General features: G+C 45.8%; 2 protein-coding genes across 10 annotated transcripts in view; one reads left to right on the top strand and one right to left on the bottom strand.

Moving 5' to 3' along the window:
- The window catches only part of ZFYVE1 (zinc finger FYVE-type containing 1), a 50879-nt gene extending 33884 nt beyond the window's left edge, over nucleotides 1-16995 (top strand). For 4 of the 5 annotated variants that reach the window (XM_057733792.1, XM_057733795.1, XM_057733796.1 and 1 more), the window contains 8 exons: nucleotides 6836-6942; nucleotides 9286-9394; nucleotides 10064-10161; nucleotides 10246-10363; nucleotides 12434-12604; nucleotides 13340-13520; nucleotides 14036-14149; nucleotides 15591-15828. In XM_057733792.1, the coding sequence (XP_057589775.1) occupies nucleotides 6836-6942; nucleotides 9286-9394; nucleotides 10064-10161; nucleotides 10246-10363; nucleotides 12434-12604; nucleotides 13340-13520; nucleotides 14036-14149; nucleotides 15591-15823 (1131 nt within the window). In that variant the 3' untranslated portion in view covers nucleotides 15824-15828. Of the gene's footprint in view, nucleotides 1-6835; nucleotides 6943-9285; nucleotides 9395-10063; nucleotides 10162-10245; nucleotides 10364-12433; nucleotides 12605-13339; nucleotides 13521-14035; nucleotides 14150-15590; nucleotides 15829-16858 lie in introns of those variants that run through there. The other variant, XM_057733793.1, reaches the window with a different exon arrangement.
- The window catches only part of DCAF4 (DDB1 and CUL4 associated factor 4), a 31527-nt gene continuing 28592 nt past the window's right edge, over nucleotides 16069-19003 (bottom strand). For all 5 annotated transcript variants that reach the window (XR_009053390.1, XR_009053387.1, XR_009053388.1 and 2 more), the window contains one exon: nucleotides 16069-17827. The gene's annotated coding sequence lies outside the window, so the exon portion shown is untranslated. The remainder of the gene's footprint in view (nucleotides 17828-19003) is intronic.

The following is a 19003-nucleotide window of genomic DNA, read 5'->3' as shown; positions in this document are numbered from 1 at the left end:
CTGAGTACAGGTCTTTTACCTCTTTGGTTAGGTTTATTCCTAGGTATTTTATTCTTTTTGTTGCAATGGTGAATGGGATTGTTTCCTTAATTTCTCTTTCTTATCTTTCATTGTTAGTGTATAGAAATGCAAGAGATTTCTGTGTGTTAATTTTGTATCCTGCAACTTTACCAAATTCATTGATTAGCTCGAGTAGTTTTCTGGTGGCATCTTTAGGATTTTCTATGTATAGTATCATGTCATCTGCGAACAGTGACAGTTTTACTTCTTGTCCAATTTGGATTCCTTTTACTTCTTTTTCTTCTCTGATTGCTGTGGCAAGGACTTCCAAAACTATGTTGAATAGTAGTGGCAAGAGTGGACATCCTTGTCTTGTTCCTGATCTTAGAGGGAATGCTTGCAGTTTTTCACCATTGAGAATGATGTTTGCTGTGGGTTTGGCAGGTGGATTGTTAACCACTGTGCCACCAGGGAAGTCCCTCCACTTTTTTTTTTGTTTTATGTTGTTGTATTTTTTTAAAAAATAAGTAGCCCACCTTTTTGGAACAAAAGAGTAAGGATGGTCATAAACAGATAAATTATCAGTGCCGAAATAACTTGTTTGGCTGTTTCTCCAATTTTTTTTTTCTTCTTTCTCTCCTGGTATTTATTCTTTACCTTGTCCAGTTTCTCACTAACTCACTAAGTAAACACTTCAAGAAGCCTAGGAATATATTCTAAAATGATTGATATGATTTTGTTTCCTATATGATTTTCTCTTTATCTTACATAAAATATGCAGGAATGTTGTTAGGAAAAAATGTATAAACCTTTTGGAAAAATGGAGAGACAAATCACATAAGAGACAAACAAGACTGTGATGCCCAAATAAAGAAATCTCATATCTCTAGTAATCAGAGAAATAAGACCACAAACATGCAAGGGCAGACACTGACGGGTTTGGCAATAAAATGTCAAAAAGGGTATGAAGCAATGTAAACTTGTATAAACTTATAGTTGAAGTAAAATTAGTACAACGACTTTGAAATGCAATAGTGTAGATAAAGATATGCATAATATATATTCTAACCATATCATTTCCAGGAATTTTCCTTAAAGAAACTCTCCCACAGGAACACAGAGACCTCTTTGAGGATGTTAATAGCAGCATCCTTGTAATAGCAGAGAAAAAACAGTGTGCAAAAAATAGATAAATAAAAATGGGGCATTATATGATTCTTTGTACTTATTGTAAAAAGAGAAATAGGGTTGTGAATGTATGTATGTGCACTTGGGTACCTTTTTTCCCGTGGAACATTGAAGCCTAGCGTTTTTTCCATCCTATTAGATATTCTATGAAAACATTTTTAAAATAGCTGCATACTTTTTCATTTATATGAATGGATCATTTTTTACATTTAGTAATTCTGCCCTTATTTTAATAATAGTCTCCATTTTTCCTTATTATATTTTCCAAGTATTAAAAGGTATTGCCCACATTCTGTCTATTTCTTTAGAATAAATTACAACTCCCAATCCTGCCGGCCAATCTTTCTGGAGTGTTTATTAATGTACTGTGCTCTGCACCGCATGTATATTCATTCATTTAATCCTCATACCAACTCTGAGGTAGAGAAATGGAGGCACAGAGAGGTTTGTTAATTTGCCTGAGATGACTTCTCTCATAAGTGTTGGAGAATTTGAACCAGGTAGTCTGACTCCCAAGTCTATGCTTTTTATCCTGTGCTATGTTCCTTCCCACTTTTAAGAAGGTCAGAAGTTGTGGTCATCTTTAAAGGTTCCTAATGCATATTGCCAGTTGCCTTTAGAAAGGACATTCTTATAAGTTGTATTTGAGTGTTTGGTTATTTTAAATATTTGTTTTTTAAGTTAAAAAGCAAAGTGTGTTTGTGATAAACAATTTGAATAGTACAGAAACATGTAAGGTATGACTTAAGTCTCTTTCTCTCCTCTCCCTTCTCACTGTATACTTTCTTGCATATGCTTCTAGAAGTTTTTGGTGCTACATAAGTGCATATAGAAGTATATGTATATAATGTGTGTGTGTGTTTATATATATATTTTTTTCTCCCTAAATATATCAGATCATAGAGAAGTTAAATCTTTTTTTCTTTTCTCATATTCTCTTTTCATGCTCGTTATTGAAAAGGAATTGTGATTAATGAGAAAGATTGAGGAGTTTGTAGAGTGTGTGTGTGTGTGTGTGAGTGTGAGAGATCTAGTCACTTTCTGCTCTAGCAGCTTGCCCGTATATTTCCCGATTCATCCTGCTGACCTGATCACTCTTCCTGCCATTCAGCCATGTTGTGGTCCCAGGCCCCAGTCCTTTTTTCCCAGCTGGGTTGTTTCCCACTTCTTGACCACTCACTCCTTTGCTCTGTTTCCTTGGTAGCAACAGCCCAGATACCTACCAGCAAAACATATTCTCACTGATCAAGTAAGTCTATTTAAAGAAAAGAAATGCTCAGGTCCCCATTGAATAAGGGAATTGAGTATTGAATTAAGTATTGTTGCCTGTATTTATAGTTCTGAATAATGGAGAGAACCATTTTAAAGTTGAATTTGTATAGGTTTTATGTAATACCTCCTTTAGCCTATGATCTCTATAAATGTAGTAACTCTGACTTTCTAATTCTGTCACATCAGGAAGCACCTATTAAGTATTTATAAAGTTATTATATTTTTTGGGAGGGGTTGGCATCATGGATTACCTAAGAGTCTCCATTTTGAATCAGAAAATTCACTGCTAGCCTTTGATGACGGGGGCTAAACTTACAGGTTCAGTAGTAAGAGCCTTACTGTTGCCAAGGCAACTAAAGTTCAAGATCATCTGGTTTCCAGGCAACCTTTTCCAGACTGGTCTCAAGTGCTTTCCCAGGCTTTCTCAGGAAAGGTCCTTTCCTGCCTCTTATGGCTTTGGGACCTCAGGAGGAGAACCCAAGAAACCGTGGAATGATGTGAGGTTTGGAAGTTTTGAAAGATGAAGTATATGAATTAGGTGGTAGTGTCCACTCTGGAAAGGAACAATCAGGTTATAGAGGAAGGAAGACACTGTCTCCTTACCCTTGTATCTAAACCACGTGAATAACCAGATTTTCTTTTTAACAGTTACTGTTATGTTCCCATACTCTTGATTCATGAAGTCCTCCTGATGCTTGTAAGGTCGGCTTCGTTACTGACTGCCAGCTCTTCAGTGACTTGTGAGGGAAATGAGATGCTTGTGTTACCCAGCATTTGAGAGGATGGGTTAACAGCATCTGAAGTGATGAGGCTGGTTGGTCTGGCAGTTCTTCTCTTTCTGATGTCATAAGAAGTTAGTGTTGCCTTGGTCAACATAAGCCAACAGTTTGTCTAGGGCAGGTGATGATAGAGGTTCTATGGGGATTTGTCCCTTGGGAATTAGGCTGCCGATTGTTTCATGCTAAGCCTTGAGATACTAGAAATGCCCCCATTTTTCTGAAGAACTTTCAGAGAAGTGAACCAGGCCACTTCAGTTTGGAACAGAAAAAACCTTGGCTGTCATTATTATTGGGCTGCAATTTTATATTTATTGGGGAGTGCCATGCCTTCTGAATTCAGCTGTTGGAGTCATGCTAAATCTGATATTATTTTTGCTAAGGAGAACTAGTACTTAGGTTATCCCCTTCAGTTATCTGTTTAAAAGAAAAAACTCTGGGCTAAAAATGCTCTTCCTTGGTTTTCGTAATACCTCTTTAGTAGCTTCTGCATTCCTTAGTTATCTCTCCTTTTTTTCCTTTCTTATTTTAACACTGCTTTAGGTACATAGCATCCTTTTGCAGCTAAGCATTCATCTGCAAGTGAAACAGCCATGAAGACCAATGAGCTGTCATGGAAAGGAGAGAAGTTCTTATATCCCCTGTGTTAACTGAATTAGTGAGGGTATCCAAGGGAGAAACTAAGAGAATTCTCAGCATAAAAGATAAAAATGATATTAATAATGGTAGCTAATGTTTTCTGAGCTCTTAATCTGTGCCAAGTGCTCTACATGAATGGCTTCATTTGATCTTCACAGTGAATCCATGGAGACCCCTAGTGAGGAAGGTACTACTAGCCACCCCTATTTCATAGGTGAGGAAGTAGAGAGACAGAGAGTGCAGAGCTGCCAACTACAAGCTGCAATAACTTTGCGGGGGGGACTCACTTTTTGTGTATGTGTGTGTGTGTGTGTGTGTTTTCCGATTGAGTTTTTTTTTAAGCTCTTTATTGGAGTATAATTGCTTTACACTGTGGTGTCACTTTTTTTTTTTTAATTGGGGTATAGTTGTTTCACAGTGTTGTGTTAGTTTCTACTATACAGTGAAGTGGAGTTCCCTGTGCTATACAGCAGGTTCTCATTAGTTATCTATTTTATACATATTAGTGTAGATATGTCAATTCCAGTCTCCCAATTCATCCCACCCCTTTTCCTTCCTTGGTGTTCATACATTTGTTCTCTACATCTGTGTCTCTATTTCTGCCTTGCAAACCAGTTCATCTGTACCATTTAGATTCCACATATATGTGTTAACATACGATATTTGTTTTTCTTTTTCTGACTTACTTCACTCTGTATGACAGTCTCTAGGTCCATCCACATTTCTACAAATGACCCAATATCATTCTGTTTTTATGGCTCATATTCTATTGTATATATGTACCACGTTTTCTTTATCCCTTTGTCTGTTGATGGACATTTAGGTTGCTTCCATGACCTGGCTATTGTAAATAGTGCTGCAGTGAACACTGGGGTGCATGTCTCATATTTTATGTATGCAAATTTTCCATTCAGTTTCACACTATATCCATGTTTGTGTTTTATATAAAAATAACTTCCTCCCCAGATCTTTCAGAAATTGATGCATTAGGAGGATAATGTTCTCTTTTTCCACCAGCTAGCTCCAGAGAGCTGTGCACACAGCTGTTTGAGAAATACAGGCCTGAGTTATCAGTGATTTGGCCAATCAATGAGTAGTTAGCCATAAGGTAGGGAGGGCCCTTGGGCCTGGGATGCGGCCTAGCACAGGGGCAGGGCCAGGGTGAGGAGGGAAGGGCAGGGGTCGGTGTGTGCATGGGGGTTGGTGCTGGGGCACTTCATTCTAGACGTCCTAGCTGAGTACTTGTTAGGACATTTACTAGCAGCGAGAGGAGGATACAAAGGTAGGAAAGGTTAAAATACACGTGAGGCTTGTAGCTTTGCCTCATCGCCTCATCACACAGTATTTGGTTCAGATGTGAGGACAGCAGGCACTGAGAGAGGGCAAGGCATGGTCTTTCCAGAGTGGTTGGGAAGGCTTCGTGGAAAAGGAGACCGAAAAGATCCCCGAAGGATGGGTCACATCCTGAAGTAAGAGAGAGGAGGATGGTGTAGGCTAGTGAGTGATTCTACTTGCCTTGCTTCTCGTTTATTCTCATTAATAGTCACATGCATATTTCTTTATAGTCTCTAAAAATCTTAGCTGCTTTCTCTAAGTTACTCTTTATAAAATTACCCCTAAGAGAACAGGACGTATATGTATTATTGTTAGGCTGGTTTTTTTTTGGTCTTAGTCAAGGATTGCCACTTGGTGGGTCATCGCAGGCAGATGGTGTTTCATGGGTGTGTGCACTGTCCTTGCAGGAGCTGAATTTGAATGCACGTGGGTGAGGTCCGCACCCTTAGTTTGACACATTCTTTGCTGCTGCTCTTGTCTTAACACCTGACCTGACTCAACATTGAGAGCATGTGCTTTTGTAAACAGTTGATTTACATCTCAGGGTATTAGGCTTCATTGAAAAAAGGGAAAGGAACTTTAATAAGTTCTCCTTAAGGGAAATTCCATTCAGAGTTTGAGAACCTTTGTTTAAAACCTAAACTACCCCTTTTCCAAATCTCATCTTAAAATTTCTTTTGTCTTTTTACTAAAGGAAGTAAGTAACATCTTGTCCTTTTGTTTTAAGCTACTATTCCTTCTGTTCCCCGGAATAGTGCCTGGCTGCCTCAGAATAGAGATTGAGAGTTAGAAGCTTGGAACTGTGAGCATTTAATAATTTTTAATAATTTTTAAAGCCCAGAAAGCCCATTTCTGTTTAATTTACATAACTTTTTCGACTGCATATGTCTAAGGGCCTGGAGGGAAGAAATCAGTCTGAAGAATACTTTCAGTATAAAGCAGTGAGTGGAAACAGGATTAGAAATGGAAGCTGCCTTTAAACATAAAATTTTCAGTTTGTCTCTGCAAATATTTTTATCTTCTTGGCATTTATTTTGGCCATTTACCGTCTTTTAGGTTACTGTGGTTGATAAAAGGCTGCCAAAACGTGTAATAATTCCTCCTTGCTTTTCGGCTGATAACCCTTTTCTCTCCATAGAGATAGTTCTGTGCCCTTGTGGTTAGAACTGGTGGAGACGCCCAGGAAACTCCCAGCTCACTTCTCAGCTCTGCCTGCCTCTGACTTAAAGACAAGCCACCTTCTCGAGTGTCGGTTTCTTGGTCCCAGCTTCACAAAGATGAAGTGGGCATTAGTCAATATCTGGTGGTTTTGAATGAAAGACGGAGTGTGTGAGGTGTTTATAATAACTTCCAGGGTAATTAGGAGAGAACTGTAACTTTGCTTACTTCTGACCGCTTGGGAAATGGGTTGGTTCTTTCTGAGGTTTCCTGTGGTGAGCATTGGTGCAACTTGGGCCAAGAAGGTTGAGGATAAGGAGCAGAAGTCACTGGCTTCCCTCTTCTAGCTGTGGAGCCTGTAAGAAATAAGCCAGCAGTGAGGGCCTGTTAGAGAGGCAGGCAGTGGAAGGGCCGGAGCTCCGGGCTCTCCACCGAGTCCCTTCATGTGTCACCTTCCCGCCACGCAGGCCCTGAGTGACCGCTTCAGCGGTGAGATCCCTGATGACCAGATGGCGCACAGCTCTTTCTTTCCAGATGAGTACTTCACCTGCTCTGCCCTGTGCCTCAGCTGCGGGTAAGTCCCCACCTTGGGAAAAGAGCCTCAGAGTGAACGGTGCTTCGCAGACTTCACTGTGCCTGTGGATCACCTGAGGTCTGGGTAAATCAGATTGTGATTTAAGGATGGGGTGGGGGTCGAGATAGGCTTGTTCCAGCAAGTTCCCAGGTGGTCCTGATGGTCTGGGGAGCACACGTTGATGTTGCGGGGGATCCCAGGACACATGGTTATGAAGAATCCCCTGAAGATTCCAATCTGGTTGAGATGTGAATTTGACTAGTTTGGGTAATTTTTACTGCAGAAAACTTTAGATTGCCTGTTTTTCTATGTTTCTCCTCCCAGAGCTTTCAATGGTAGTCATTCCATCCATTCCACTAATATTTGATAGCCCAGTGTGTGCAAAGCACTGGGGTAGGTATCATTCCTAGTTGATTCCTTTCACGATGAGGGCAGATGCTTAGAGCACATTAGAATTATCCAGGGAGCTTTCAAAATTATTGAGGCCTGGGCCTCACCTCCAGGGATTCTCATTTAACAGATAAGGGGTGGGGCCTCAGCACTGGTGTATTTAAAAGGCTCCTCAGATGATTCTGATGTGTAGCTGAGCTGAGAACATTGAGTTAGGGCAGTATTCTCAAACTTTAATCCCTGTATGCATCCCCTCGGGACTTTGTTAAATGCAGATTCTGAATCAGCAGGTCTGGGTGAGGTTCCGCATTTCCAGCAAGCTCCTGGGTGATGCCTGTGCTGCTGCCCATGGATCACGCTTTGTTACAGAGGGAACAGAGCAGGGATTCTCACATTTTAGCACGCATCAGGAAAACCTGAAGGACGAGATAGCTGGGCCTTACCTCCAGTTTCTGATCCAGTAGGTCTGATGTAGGGCCTGAGAATTTGCACTTCTGATACGTTCCTGGGTGATACTGATGTTGCTGGATGGAGACCACACCTTGAGGCTTACTGGATTAATTTGAGCTGTTGATGGGTCTTCAGTCACAGTCTAGTGACTTGTCTGACAGAGCACAGGGGATTTTTTAAAAAATTAATTAATTTATTGGTTGTGTTGGGTCTTCATTGCTGGACACGGGCTTTCTCTAGTTGCAGCGAGTGGGGGCTACTCTTCTTTGCAGTGCATGGGCTTCTCATTACTGTGGCTTCCCTTGTCACGGAGCATGGGCTCTAGGTGCATGGGCTTCAGTGGTTGTGGCACGTGGGCTCAATAGTTGTGGCCCATGGGCTCTAAAGCACAGGCTCAATTGTGGCACACGGACTTAGATCCCACGGGCATGTGGGATCTTCCTAGAGCAGGGATTGAACCCGTGTCCCCTGCATCGGGAGGCGGATTCTTAACCACTGCGCCACCTAGGAGGCCTGAGCCTGAGAGATTTAGATGCAGCGTGTGAGGGTCAGATTGCAGGCACTGTCTTGCAGACACTCGCCCAGCTCTCCACCCCTTTCACCACTGCAGTGTCTTTGCTCTCGTCACGACTGCTGCTCCTGTCCTCCACATTTGCCCATACAGAGGAGACCTGAACCTTTTCTGTTGTGAATGCCTTTTTGCCCTGGTCCCTGTAGGCCACCTGCTGAGCCACCACCTTGGCTCTGAGTTTGTAAAAAGGACTCGGCTCTTGGATTCCACAGTCTAGACTAGGGAGAACTGAGGATTGTCTTGGAGAGGAAAGAGGCATGGTGGTTGCCAGTGTGACTTGCCTTCCTTTAGGGGCCCCATGAGCCCAGCAGGAGAGGCTTAGGCTCTGTTGGGTCATCACTTTTCCATTCTAACTGTGCCTCACCAGGGTTTCCAGAACTTTCCCTCCTATCACAGTGAAATTCTAAAGTCCCAGTCCCTGGTTTTGCGTTGTCAGCATAGCGGAGCTCACTGTTCATTTGGAAGGTTTTCTTGTTCAGCTTAAGCCTCCTCTTAATGCATTGCCAAATTTTGAGGGTCAGTTTTTGTTTTGCATCTTGGCAGGCTATTCTGATTAAACTTCCCATTTCATGCTGCTTGGATTTTTGAGTTCCCTGAGGGCCATTCAGGTTTTAGCTCTTGTCAAGGTGGTGTCTTCTGGCTCCTCCATTCCTATTGAGGGGCCAGGCGGTTTTCCAAGAAGAGATTATTCCTTTGGCCCTTTCTCCTCATACAAGAGTGATGGTTGCTCTACCTGTGTAGGGATGTTGATTGCAAGTATGAGAGAGGCTCATGGGTTTCTGAGACAAACTGCCCTCTCTCTGCTCAGTATTCAGGGCCCAGTTAATAATGGAGCTCTGGTTTTGGCCCCGTGTCTGGCTCAGGGTCAGACTTTTGTAAGTGGCACTGGCTCCTTTCAGCTGCTTCACTGTCAGCTTTTGGGCTTCACTCAGGGCTGGATGTAAGAACAGTATGAATCATGGGAAAGAAGGAGTACCTCATGAAGCCAGCAGCCGCTGCAGATACTCCCACCAGTACGACAACCGGGTTTTTACCTGCAAGGTAAGTCTACCCAGCTTCTCCTCCAGCGGCTGGCTTGCTGGCCACACTCCCCTTTCGGGAAGACTGGCCTGGGACCACTCTTTGCTGCATCGCAAAGTATTTGATATTCAAATTGAGTATCTCTGGAACTTCTCTCCAGCTCTAACCGTAAGAATTCTCATGTCTGTTGCTGGGGGCCCCTTGGTTTATTTATTTTTTTAGCTTCAGTCCCCTTTATTCTGTTGAGCTTATAAATGCAAGGGTCATCTACACTGACTATTCATTCTTTTTTTCTGCTGCACCGTGCGGCTTGTGGGATTTTAGTTCCCTGACCAGGGATCAAACCTGGCCCCTTGGCAGTGAGAGCCTGGGGTCCTAACCACTGGACCGCCAGGGAATTCCCATACATTGACTGTTCAGAATTGCTCTTCAGAAACCCAGTTTTGATGGATTTCTCCTGTCTGGATATAATTTATAGCTCAGTTTTGGGGCCTGGGATGGGTACACATTCAATTCATAATCATTTAGGGCGCTGACTTCTTTAGAGAGACTTTCTTCTGCTGTGCTAAACTCAGGGTCTGTAAACCCTCAGCTGGTCTGGTTTGCGGGCAGTGGGGCTGGACAGGGATGTGGAGAGGCCAGGGGGTCTGGTGGGCAGAGCAGAAGCTGGCAGAGTGCTCCATGTTTCAGGCCTGTTACGAGAGAGGTAATGAAGTCAGCGTGGTGCCCAAGACGGCTGCTTCCACCGACTCCCCCTGGATGGGTCTCGCAAAATATGCCTGGTCTGGGTGAGTTTCAGTGACTGGTTGTTTGGTGTGTTTTCCTCTCCAGGCCCCTGGTGGGGTTACAGTATCTATTTGCCTTCCTTGTAGGTATGTAATTGAATGTCCCACCTGTGGCGTGGTCTATCGTAGCCGGCAGTACTGGTTTGGGAACCAAGATCCTGTGGATACGGTGGTGCGGACAGAGATTGTGCATGTGTGGCCTGGAGTAAGCTGTTTTATTTTTCTGTTTTCTCTCATATTGTCCAGTCCAGTGTGTGGGAAAGTGGAGCTTGTTTACAATTAAGGTTAACCATGAATTTTAATATATTGGTGCTTTACGAAGGCGTGATCTGGAGATCCTTTCTTGTTCTGAAATTTTTTCCATTTCTTCTTGCATAAATATTAGAAGCACAACTTTAAGTAAACTAAAAATTGCTCTCTAGTTACATTTCCTTAGCAAATAAAACTTTATTTTTTCATAGTCTCCTCACTTATTTTCCATATGCATATGTTCATATAGATGCAGTTATTTATGTGCCACTTAACTGCTTTTTTCTCATACCACAATTTTGCTGTTTCCACATTGCTTTCACTTTTCTTGATTCTCATTTGTAATCACTGTGTAATATTCTGTCTAGTGTTATAGTCTGATTTCCCCATTCCCTTCTTTTTGAACATTCATTCTGCTTATGATTTTTTTTTATCAAAGAAAATACCATAGTGACCATCTTCATGTAAGAAAGTCTTTGTTTTGGAGTATATTATTCTTGAAGTATATTCTAAGAAGCAGAATTACTGTGGACCTTTACTGTTTTTAAATTTGACTTTGGAATTCAAGATGCTGCAAAAACAAATCTGTTTACGAGGCAGTGATATGGTGCTTTCATTCTGCATTAAACCACAATTCACACTTGGAATTACCGATCAGTCACAACACATCCAGAACCTTTTCCCTTCATGGAAGAAAGATAAGTGATTTTCTCTAAGGGATTATTTTACTTGGTGGTGTTCCCCTTGCTGGGTGATTCCTAAAGCCACCGGTCAGCCTAATTAAGGCCTATCTGCAGATCCACCTTTGAGCTTTCCTGGATCCTGCAGGTACCAGAGAACTGAAGATCTCCTTATTGTTTTGTTGTCTTTCCAGTTTCCAGCCCCACTGAAATTGGTTACTGCAGTGTGGTCTCATTTCTGCAGCCCACCCCCTTGACGTGATGTCCCCAGGCCATTCTGTCCCAAGGATTTAATGTGTATTTTTTTCAAAGATTAATATGTTGAAATTTGTTATTTTTTCTTATATTTCCAATGTTTCTTTTTTAAAAATATTATTTATTTATTGGCTGCACGCAGGCTTTCTCTCTAGTTGTGGCGGGTATGGGCTCTAGGCACGTGGGCTCCAGTAGTTGTGGCACAGGGCTTAGCTGCTCCGTGGCTTGTGGGATCTTCCCGGACCAGGGCTCGAACCCGTGTCCCCTGCGTTGGCAGGTGGATTCTTAACCACTGTGCCACAAGGAAAGTCCCTTTAATGTGGCTTTGAACTAGTATAACTTTCTCACTAGACTTCTTGGACCAATCTCTTTTGTTTCTGATCTGTGTTTCTTCTTGTAAAAGCTATCGTCCTTGTGGTAGTTTATACTCCGAGAAAACAGTAATACCAGTTTATTTTTAGGCTGTATTGCTCATAGGCCTTGGGATTAGGGAATGTAGGCTCCTCTCCTTCTACTGGTTTCACTCATTCATCGACATGCGTTGTTGAGTACTTTGTATCCAGAATTGAACTAGATACTTACAAAAAATACAAAAATGAAAAAGGATTATTGTTCTCAGCTCAGTCTAATGGGGAGTCAGATGCATAAACAGACATTGCACTTATATGTGGAAATGGGATTCCTAGAGATGTGCAGACATTAGAGGAACTGAGATGAAAGGTTCTTGACCCAGCCTGGGGTGGGAGGCCTCCTGGAGGAGGTGTCCTCATTACGTAAGTATTTTCTAGGTTGTATATCTCACTTACAGGCAAAGTAAGTTCTGAATTGAACAGCTGTGCACCAAGTCTGATGGCCACCTTGAAGAGAAGAATGATACCAGCAATGACTCATGGGTGTCATACTGCCCAGAAGCCAGAGGGATTCCTGGCCTGTTCCCATGCGTCTCTGCCAGGGAGTCTGTAGTTCTGAGTTGGCTGTAATGAGTGTCTAAGTCACCCGAGACCCCTCTCCTCTCCCTTCTTCCTTTGACTCCCTCCTTCCTTTCACTCCCTGCGCTCAGAGCATGTTGGGGGCCGGCGTTTTCATTTCAGACTGATGGATTTCTGAAGGACAACAACAATGCTGCCCAGCGCCTGTTGGATGGGATGAACTTCATGGCTCAGTCGGTGTCTGAGCTTAGCCTCGGGCCCACCAAGGCTGTGACGTCCTGGCTGACAGACCAGATCGCCCCCGCCTACTGGAGGCCCAACTCCCAGATCCTGGTATGGTGCGGCAAGATGCCCCGCACCCCTGGCTCAACCCGTTCTGCTCGGGCCGCTTCGCCCTGTCCTAAGCTTGTTCTGTGAGGGAGGCTCGGAATTTCTCAATCAGATTAGCTTCCAGGGTGTTGGAAAGGGTGGGATATATTGAGGCAGCCAGTGTCCTTTTTTGCCCAGATTTCCCTTCTTGATTTTGCAAGTATTTTCTTTGTGGTGGATTTTAGTTTCTTTCCCTGCAAGGGCCAGTTATTATTGGTCAGATGTCTGAGGTCATACGTATAGAATCTGGAGGAAAAGAGGCCTTTAGAGGTTATCTAGAGTCATCCTCAGCCTGAGATGTAACCCTCATGCCGCCCACAGAAGGGGAGCACCCAGCTTTGGCCCAGACACTTGTGACAGGGAAACTCTTCGTCATCAGCTCCCCAGAGGCCCTTTGGAGAAGCCGTGACAGAAACGAATCCTCATTGCTCTTATGGCTGGAATTAGCCTCAGTCCCTTCTGAGAACCCTGTCTGTGACTCAGCCAGGTGGATCTGAGGTACCTTCCCAGGCACTTAGAGGAAAATGCTAATCACAGCTGTGCTCCAGTAGGGGTACTCCATGTGGCTGCAGGTCTTAGGTCCCCTCCTTTGGGACCATCGTGGTCTTGCCATTCCCAGATGGTCCCCCCGGGTTGACTTTCTCAGCTGAGCAGACATGAATGATACATGCCTCTCTGTTTGTTTTGGACTTGGAACAGAGCTGCAACAAGTGCGCTACATCCTTCAAAGATAACGACACCAAGCATCACTGCCGGGCCTGTGGCGAGGGCTTCTGTGACAGCTGTTCATCCAAGACCCGGCCAGTGCCCGAGCGGGGCTGGGGCCCTGCGCCCGTGCGGGTGTGTGACAACTGCTATGAAGCCAGGAATTCCCAGTTAGGTAACGTGGGGCCCGGGAGCTGCAAGGGTGGAGGGGGAGCCTCTCTCCTTGGCACTGGGTGTTGGGAACACTCCTGCCTGCCTAACCCTGTTCCTCAGCATGTCAGCCTTCTGAGAGCAGTCACTCCCCTGGTCTTGCTGAGTCGTCCTCTAAGCTCTTTGTTAACAGGCTTCTGGGGATGCTGCTCCTTGCGGGGCGGTGTGTGTTAAACCTGCCCTGTGTTTAGCACAGGCTTACACTGAGTCTTCTGCCTGGAGGGGTTCTGGGTCATGCTGCTCAAACCTTTCTGGCTCCCTGTAAAGGGAGGTTATAAAGTAGCCCCACAGGATTGAGGTAAAGGACTAACAGATCTCACTGGCTGCAGTGTCGGTACCCACAGCCCAGAACCTGGCCGTCCTTGCAGGATAGCACAGTGGTACCCCGGGAGAAGCATCCAGAACGCTCTGCTGTGGCCTCTGAGTTTTCCACTTGGGAAATGACCGAGCTGGCGACTTTCCCTTCCTCGTTGTCTGCAGATGTTGCTGAGGCACAGGCGGACGATGAAGGCGGGACGCTGATTGCTCGGAAGGTGGGCGAGGCCGTGCAGAACACTTTGGGAGCCGTGGTGACAGCCATTGACATACCACTAGGTGGGCCTGGCAGTGCCTCTCGGGTGCGGTGTATGTGGGATGAAGGCTTTTGGAGTGCCTTGGGCTGTCATTTTGTCAAAGTCTTACTGACCTAGATTGAGTTGGGTAGCAAAGAGGTGACTGAAAACTTAGGTTTGCTTGTTTCTCGTCACGTATTTATTGCTGCACAGCAAACTACCTGAACATGTGAAGACGTAACTCGCATTTTATCATGTCTCACAGAAAGGGCAGTGCTTCTGCTCCAAGTGGCATTGCCTGGAATTACTGCCGGATTTTCCAGTATCGTAGCTGGACTGGTCTTGAGGGGCCAAGCCAACCTCACTTACATGCTGGGTAGCCTGGAAGGGATGCCTCAAAGGCTGGGCTCAGAACTGCCCCCACCCTTCCCCTCCCTGTGTTCTCCACGCCTCTCCACGTGGTTTCTCCAGTGGTAGTGGACTTCTTACGTGGTGGCTCAGGGCTCTCAGAGACAGGCCTGGGCCTAGAAACTAGCTGTTCTGCTACCGTCTGCTGTGGTCACAGGCCTGCCTAGATTCGAGGGAGGAGGCCGGGTATCAAAGAATTTGTGGCTGTCTTTAATCCACCACACCAGCCAAGCTGTTATTCCTTTAAGATTTAAGACAGCCACTCACCTCCGGATGTGAGGGGTGCTTATAACCAGGATGGGAAGAGGGAGAGGAAGGGAAACCTGCCAGTGTGTGGAGGGCTTGGGCAGGGCTGGCCGGGCCTGGGGTGTTTGAGCCCATTGTAGGGGAGAGACCAAGGGTTCCTGGGTGGGTGTGATGAAAGCTGCTTGGATCAGTGTGGCTCACAGAATGAGTGGATGATGAGCTTTTGACTCAGGGGTGTAGGAACAGATGGATTTGTACAGGCTTGATGCTCAGGTTGCATCTGCTCTCACGGGTAGCCAGGAGAGGCAGGGGCTGCCCTTGGCACAGAGTCTGCCAGCTGTGCTCACAGGCGCTCACCTGCTGAGCACTCACTGGCCATTGGGTCCCAGTGAGTCAGACCCATTTTTCTTGCAATCCTGCAACCACTTTTGAAGGTGGGTTGTTAAAGATGAGTGGAGACCCTGAGAATTTAAGGAACCTCTTAATCCTGCATCTACTAACTGACTCAGGCTTAGTGGAACTGGGATGAAGATATGTCCTGACTCCTGAGCCCGAACTTCTTTATCATTACTCGAGTGGTTCTTAATTCAGCCCCACTTTAGGCTCACCTGCAGAGCTTAATAGATACACAGATGTCAGTGCCTGGGCCCCAGCCCCAGAGATCCTGACTTGGGTGGTTAGGGGATGAAGGAGACCTGGGTGGAAAGGGGTGACCTGTGTGCAGTTACACTGTGAGCCAGTGAAGTGTCTGAGGATGGCTTCTTGCCTTGTGGGCCTCCGGGTGTTGGGTTCCACTTGTGCTGCCTGTCATGGTGCCTTGCGTGCTGCAGGTCTGGTGAAGGATGCGGCCAGGCCGGCGTACTGGGTACCGGACCATGAGATCCTGCACTGCCACAACTGCCGGAAGGAGTTCAGCGTCAAGCTTTCCAAGCACCACTGCCGGGCCTGCGGACAGGGCTTCTGTGACGAGTGTTCCCATGACCGCCGGGCTGTCCCCTCTCGAGGCTGGGACCATCCTGTCCGAGTCTGCTTTAACTGCAATAAAAAGCCTGGTGACCTTTAACCCCAGCTCCCTCTCCAAGTCCTTCACATTTCCTTAGGTTCTCAGGGTTAGCAACGAAGTCTCGTTGAGGTAGGGCCTCCTCCTGGTCACCTGTTGTGGTGTGTGTCTTCTCTACTCATCCTGGGGCCACTTTCCCATGGTGGGGGTGGGGCAGATGGCGAGCCAGGGTGAGCCTGGTGGCAGGCCTGAAGGCGTGAACCCCTCAGGGCAGAGGACCGAGCAGCTTAGAGCAAAGGGGAATGAACCTGAATCCATTGCATTTTATTTCAGTTAAAAATAAGAAACATATAATACATACCCGTATATACGTATGAAAGGAGTGTGGAGTGTATGCAGGCTGCTGCTGGCTTGAAGACTGCACAGTCTGTCCCCAGCACAGGGATCAGGTGGCAGTGGCAGCAGGTCTTCCCCACAAAACCGAGCCAGGCCCAAGGCCACTGCGTTGCTAGTCACCTTTTGCTGCCTCTCTCCGAGCCTTTGAAGCCTTCATGCCCCTCAGCTGCCAGACGGGGCAGGTGAGCGTCCCAGGTGCCTGTTGCCTGGGATAGCCTGCTGGGATCTCCCTGGGCCCTCCAGAGTCAGAGCCCAATTCCTTGCCGAGGCCCGTTTCGGTCAGAGACCACCCAGCTTAGCGTGCAGGTCACGGATGGGTGGCGGGTGGGAGGGTAGGGTTCTCAGACCTGAGAAGTCCAAGCGCAGGTGACGTGATGGCCCTCGTGCGGGGGGAGCATGGAAGGAGACAAGCCTTCCCCAGCAGTGCTTCCTGCTTGTTGTTGCTTCCGTCTGTGTGACCACTTGGCTTTCCCTGCCTTGAAATAGAGCACCTGCTTCCCTCCTCTTCCAACTCCTTCAGCCCACCATCTACTGAGTGTTGCACTAGGGTTTTTGCTTATTTTGAAGTGTCTTAATTCTTTATTCCTAGACACAGGACCCCTCTAGTTATTGGAGGGGTGATCATGAGAAATATTCCAGGGAAACAGAGCACAGAATGGACTGTTAGTGGTTTTTTTAAAGTATATGTAAATATTTCAACAGATCATTAAGAAAAAATTCTCTCTCCGGTTCTGGCAAGAGAAGTCAGATGAACTTTTGTTTCTCAAGAAACATCCATATCTATCGTGACTGGAAAGAGACTGTTGTGCTGAAATCCTGTCATCACGGTGGATTTTATCGTCAATGGCCAAAAACGAAGAATTGAAAGCGACATAGTTCTTGACTGAACTGGTGGGTGGGCCGAGCTTCAGGGAGGTACGCGGCGGTCATTCTTGGCGTGTCACTGTGACGTGAGCCCTGGAATGTGTTGGTCCCTCTCAGACCTGCTTCCTTTCTGCCTCCTGTGGCCTGTGAGTGAGGCCCTGCTCTAGTACTGTGTATTATTAAATTTGCCGTTATAAAGGAATCCTCCTGCGGAATATGGACTGTGCCGCCTCTTTCCTTTAACTTCATCTGTACATTTTGCTGCCTCTTTCTAGTTGATGGGAAAGTAGCTGGTGGCTTTCAGAACAGAAGCGAAGTAAGAGGTGTATTTTACCTGTAGATAAGTTGGTTTATTCCCTGAGGAATCCTCTCTCACAGGAGGAGAGACTAGGTGTTACTAGGGACCTATGGAAACACCAGGAAAAGACTGTTTTCTCCCTTTGTACCTGTCCCTCTGGCTTCGTTTCTCTGCCCTGCTTTGCTTTCTGCTCGGCTCCTGTTGAACAACTGCTGTCCACCGTCTCGTGTCCTGTCACTTGGGGGCGCCCCTGAGCGTGGGAGTCTGCTAGACCACAAAGGAAGCATGTCTTCCTATCTCTCTCCCAAATAGTCTTCCAAACTCTCTTCCTTACACTAGTCAGACCAGAAAGGAAGGTAACCCAGTGTCAAAATAACCAAAAGTTCTCTTTTCTTGCCCTGCACACGCAGTGTTCATTTTGCTTTTGCAGCAGCTGCTTTCATTCACATGAAGCCAAGAGTGCAGGTGGGCAGGTGGTAGGAGCAAGCAGAGATGGGTCCAGAAGTCACCTGTAGGAAAATGATGTTGAGATCTTAAACTTCCAGAGGAAAAGTAAAAACGTCCATTCCCTCCAACACAAGGGGGCCTAATAGATCTCTTAAGCAGGAGACCCCAGTGGCTCTGCCATTTATCAGCAGGAGACCTTTGACAAATTGCTTTCTTCTCAGTTTTCTCTTTAGTATATTGGAGTGACTTTCACCTGCTTCACAGGGTTCTAAGAATTAAAAGGGAATAATGCTGGCAAAAATTGTTCCTTCAACATACGAAGTGTCTAGATGTGGCAAGTGCTGGGGAAACTAAGCTTCCTGGAGGTTTCTGTGAAGCTGAGACTCAACGGTTGGACTTTCACAGATGAAAGGAGTGGAGGACAGCTTGAGCAGAGGCCCAGATGAGGGAGGGACTTGAAACATGTGTCCTGAGAGCACCAGGTGGGAGGTGGAGAAGGGGCAACAGGGTGCGGCACATGGATCAAATCTCAAGAGGCTACACCTTTTATTCCAAGGTACAAGAAGCCATTGAATGCAGGGATCTTTGGGGAAGGTCATTCCCATGGCAGTGGCCATGTGGTGGGTGGCCTGGAAAGGCAGACTTAAAGGAGTGGGCCCAGGGAATTTGCTGGTGGTCCAGTGGTTAGGACTCTGCACTTTCACTGCCAAGGGCCCAGGTTCAATCCCTGGTTGGGGAACTAAGATCCCACACAAGCAATGTGGCACAGCCAAAAAAACATAAACAGAAAAAAATGAAAGGAGTGGACCCAGAGGCTTTTACTAACATACCTGAATGGAGAAATGGAAGGAGAAACTGAGTTTAGCCTGCAATTGTTTTCAGAGGTGGTTACATGAAAGATTTAGACCAGGACAGATGGAGGGCTGACAGGTAAGTGGGGCTAACTTGGTCTCCTCTGGGTGCCCTTGCTGGCAGACACCGCGTGTTGATCTGTGGGCATTTCTGGTAACCAGTTTGTGCTACTGTTCTCATCTGGTTAGAAGGCAAACAGCAAGCAAACAGCAAAGGGTTTATTGGAGCTCAGTCCTGCTGCCACCACCCCTTGCTTAGTCTCTACCTTTCATTGTCACCTGAGGAATGGGGCAAATGCCCTAACAGACCTGCAAGTGAAAAATGCTTCCAGACTGTGTAATGTACTCATCTTTGGGACACTGACAAGCAGACATACCAAATGCTTA

This window comes from Hippopotamus amphibius, chromosome 4 (assembly GCF_030028045.1).
Source record: "Hippopotamus amphibius kiboko isolate mHipAmp2 chromosome 4, mHipAmp2.hap2, whole genome shotgun sequence".
NCBI lineage: Eukaryota > Metazoa > Chordata > Mammalia > Artiodactyla > Hippopotamidae > Hippopotamus > Hippopotamus amphibius.
Note: the sequence above shows the minus strand (reverse complement) of the source record. Positions and strands in the feature narration are given on the sequence as shown.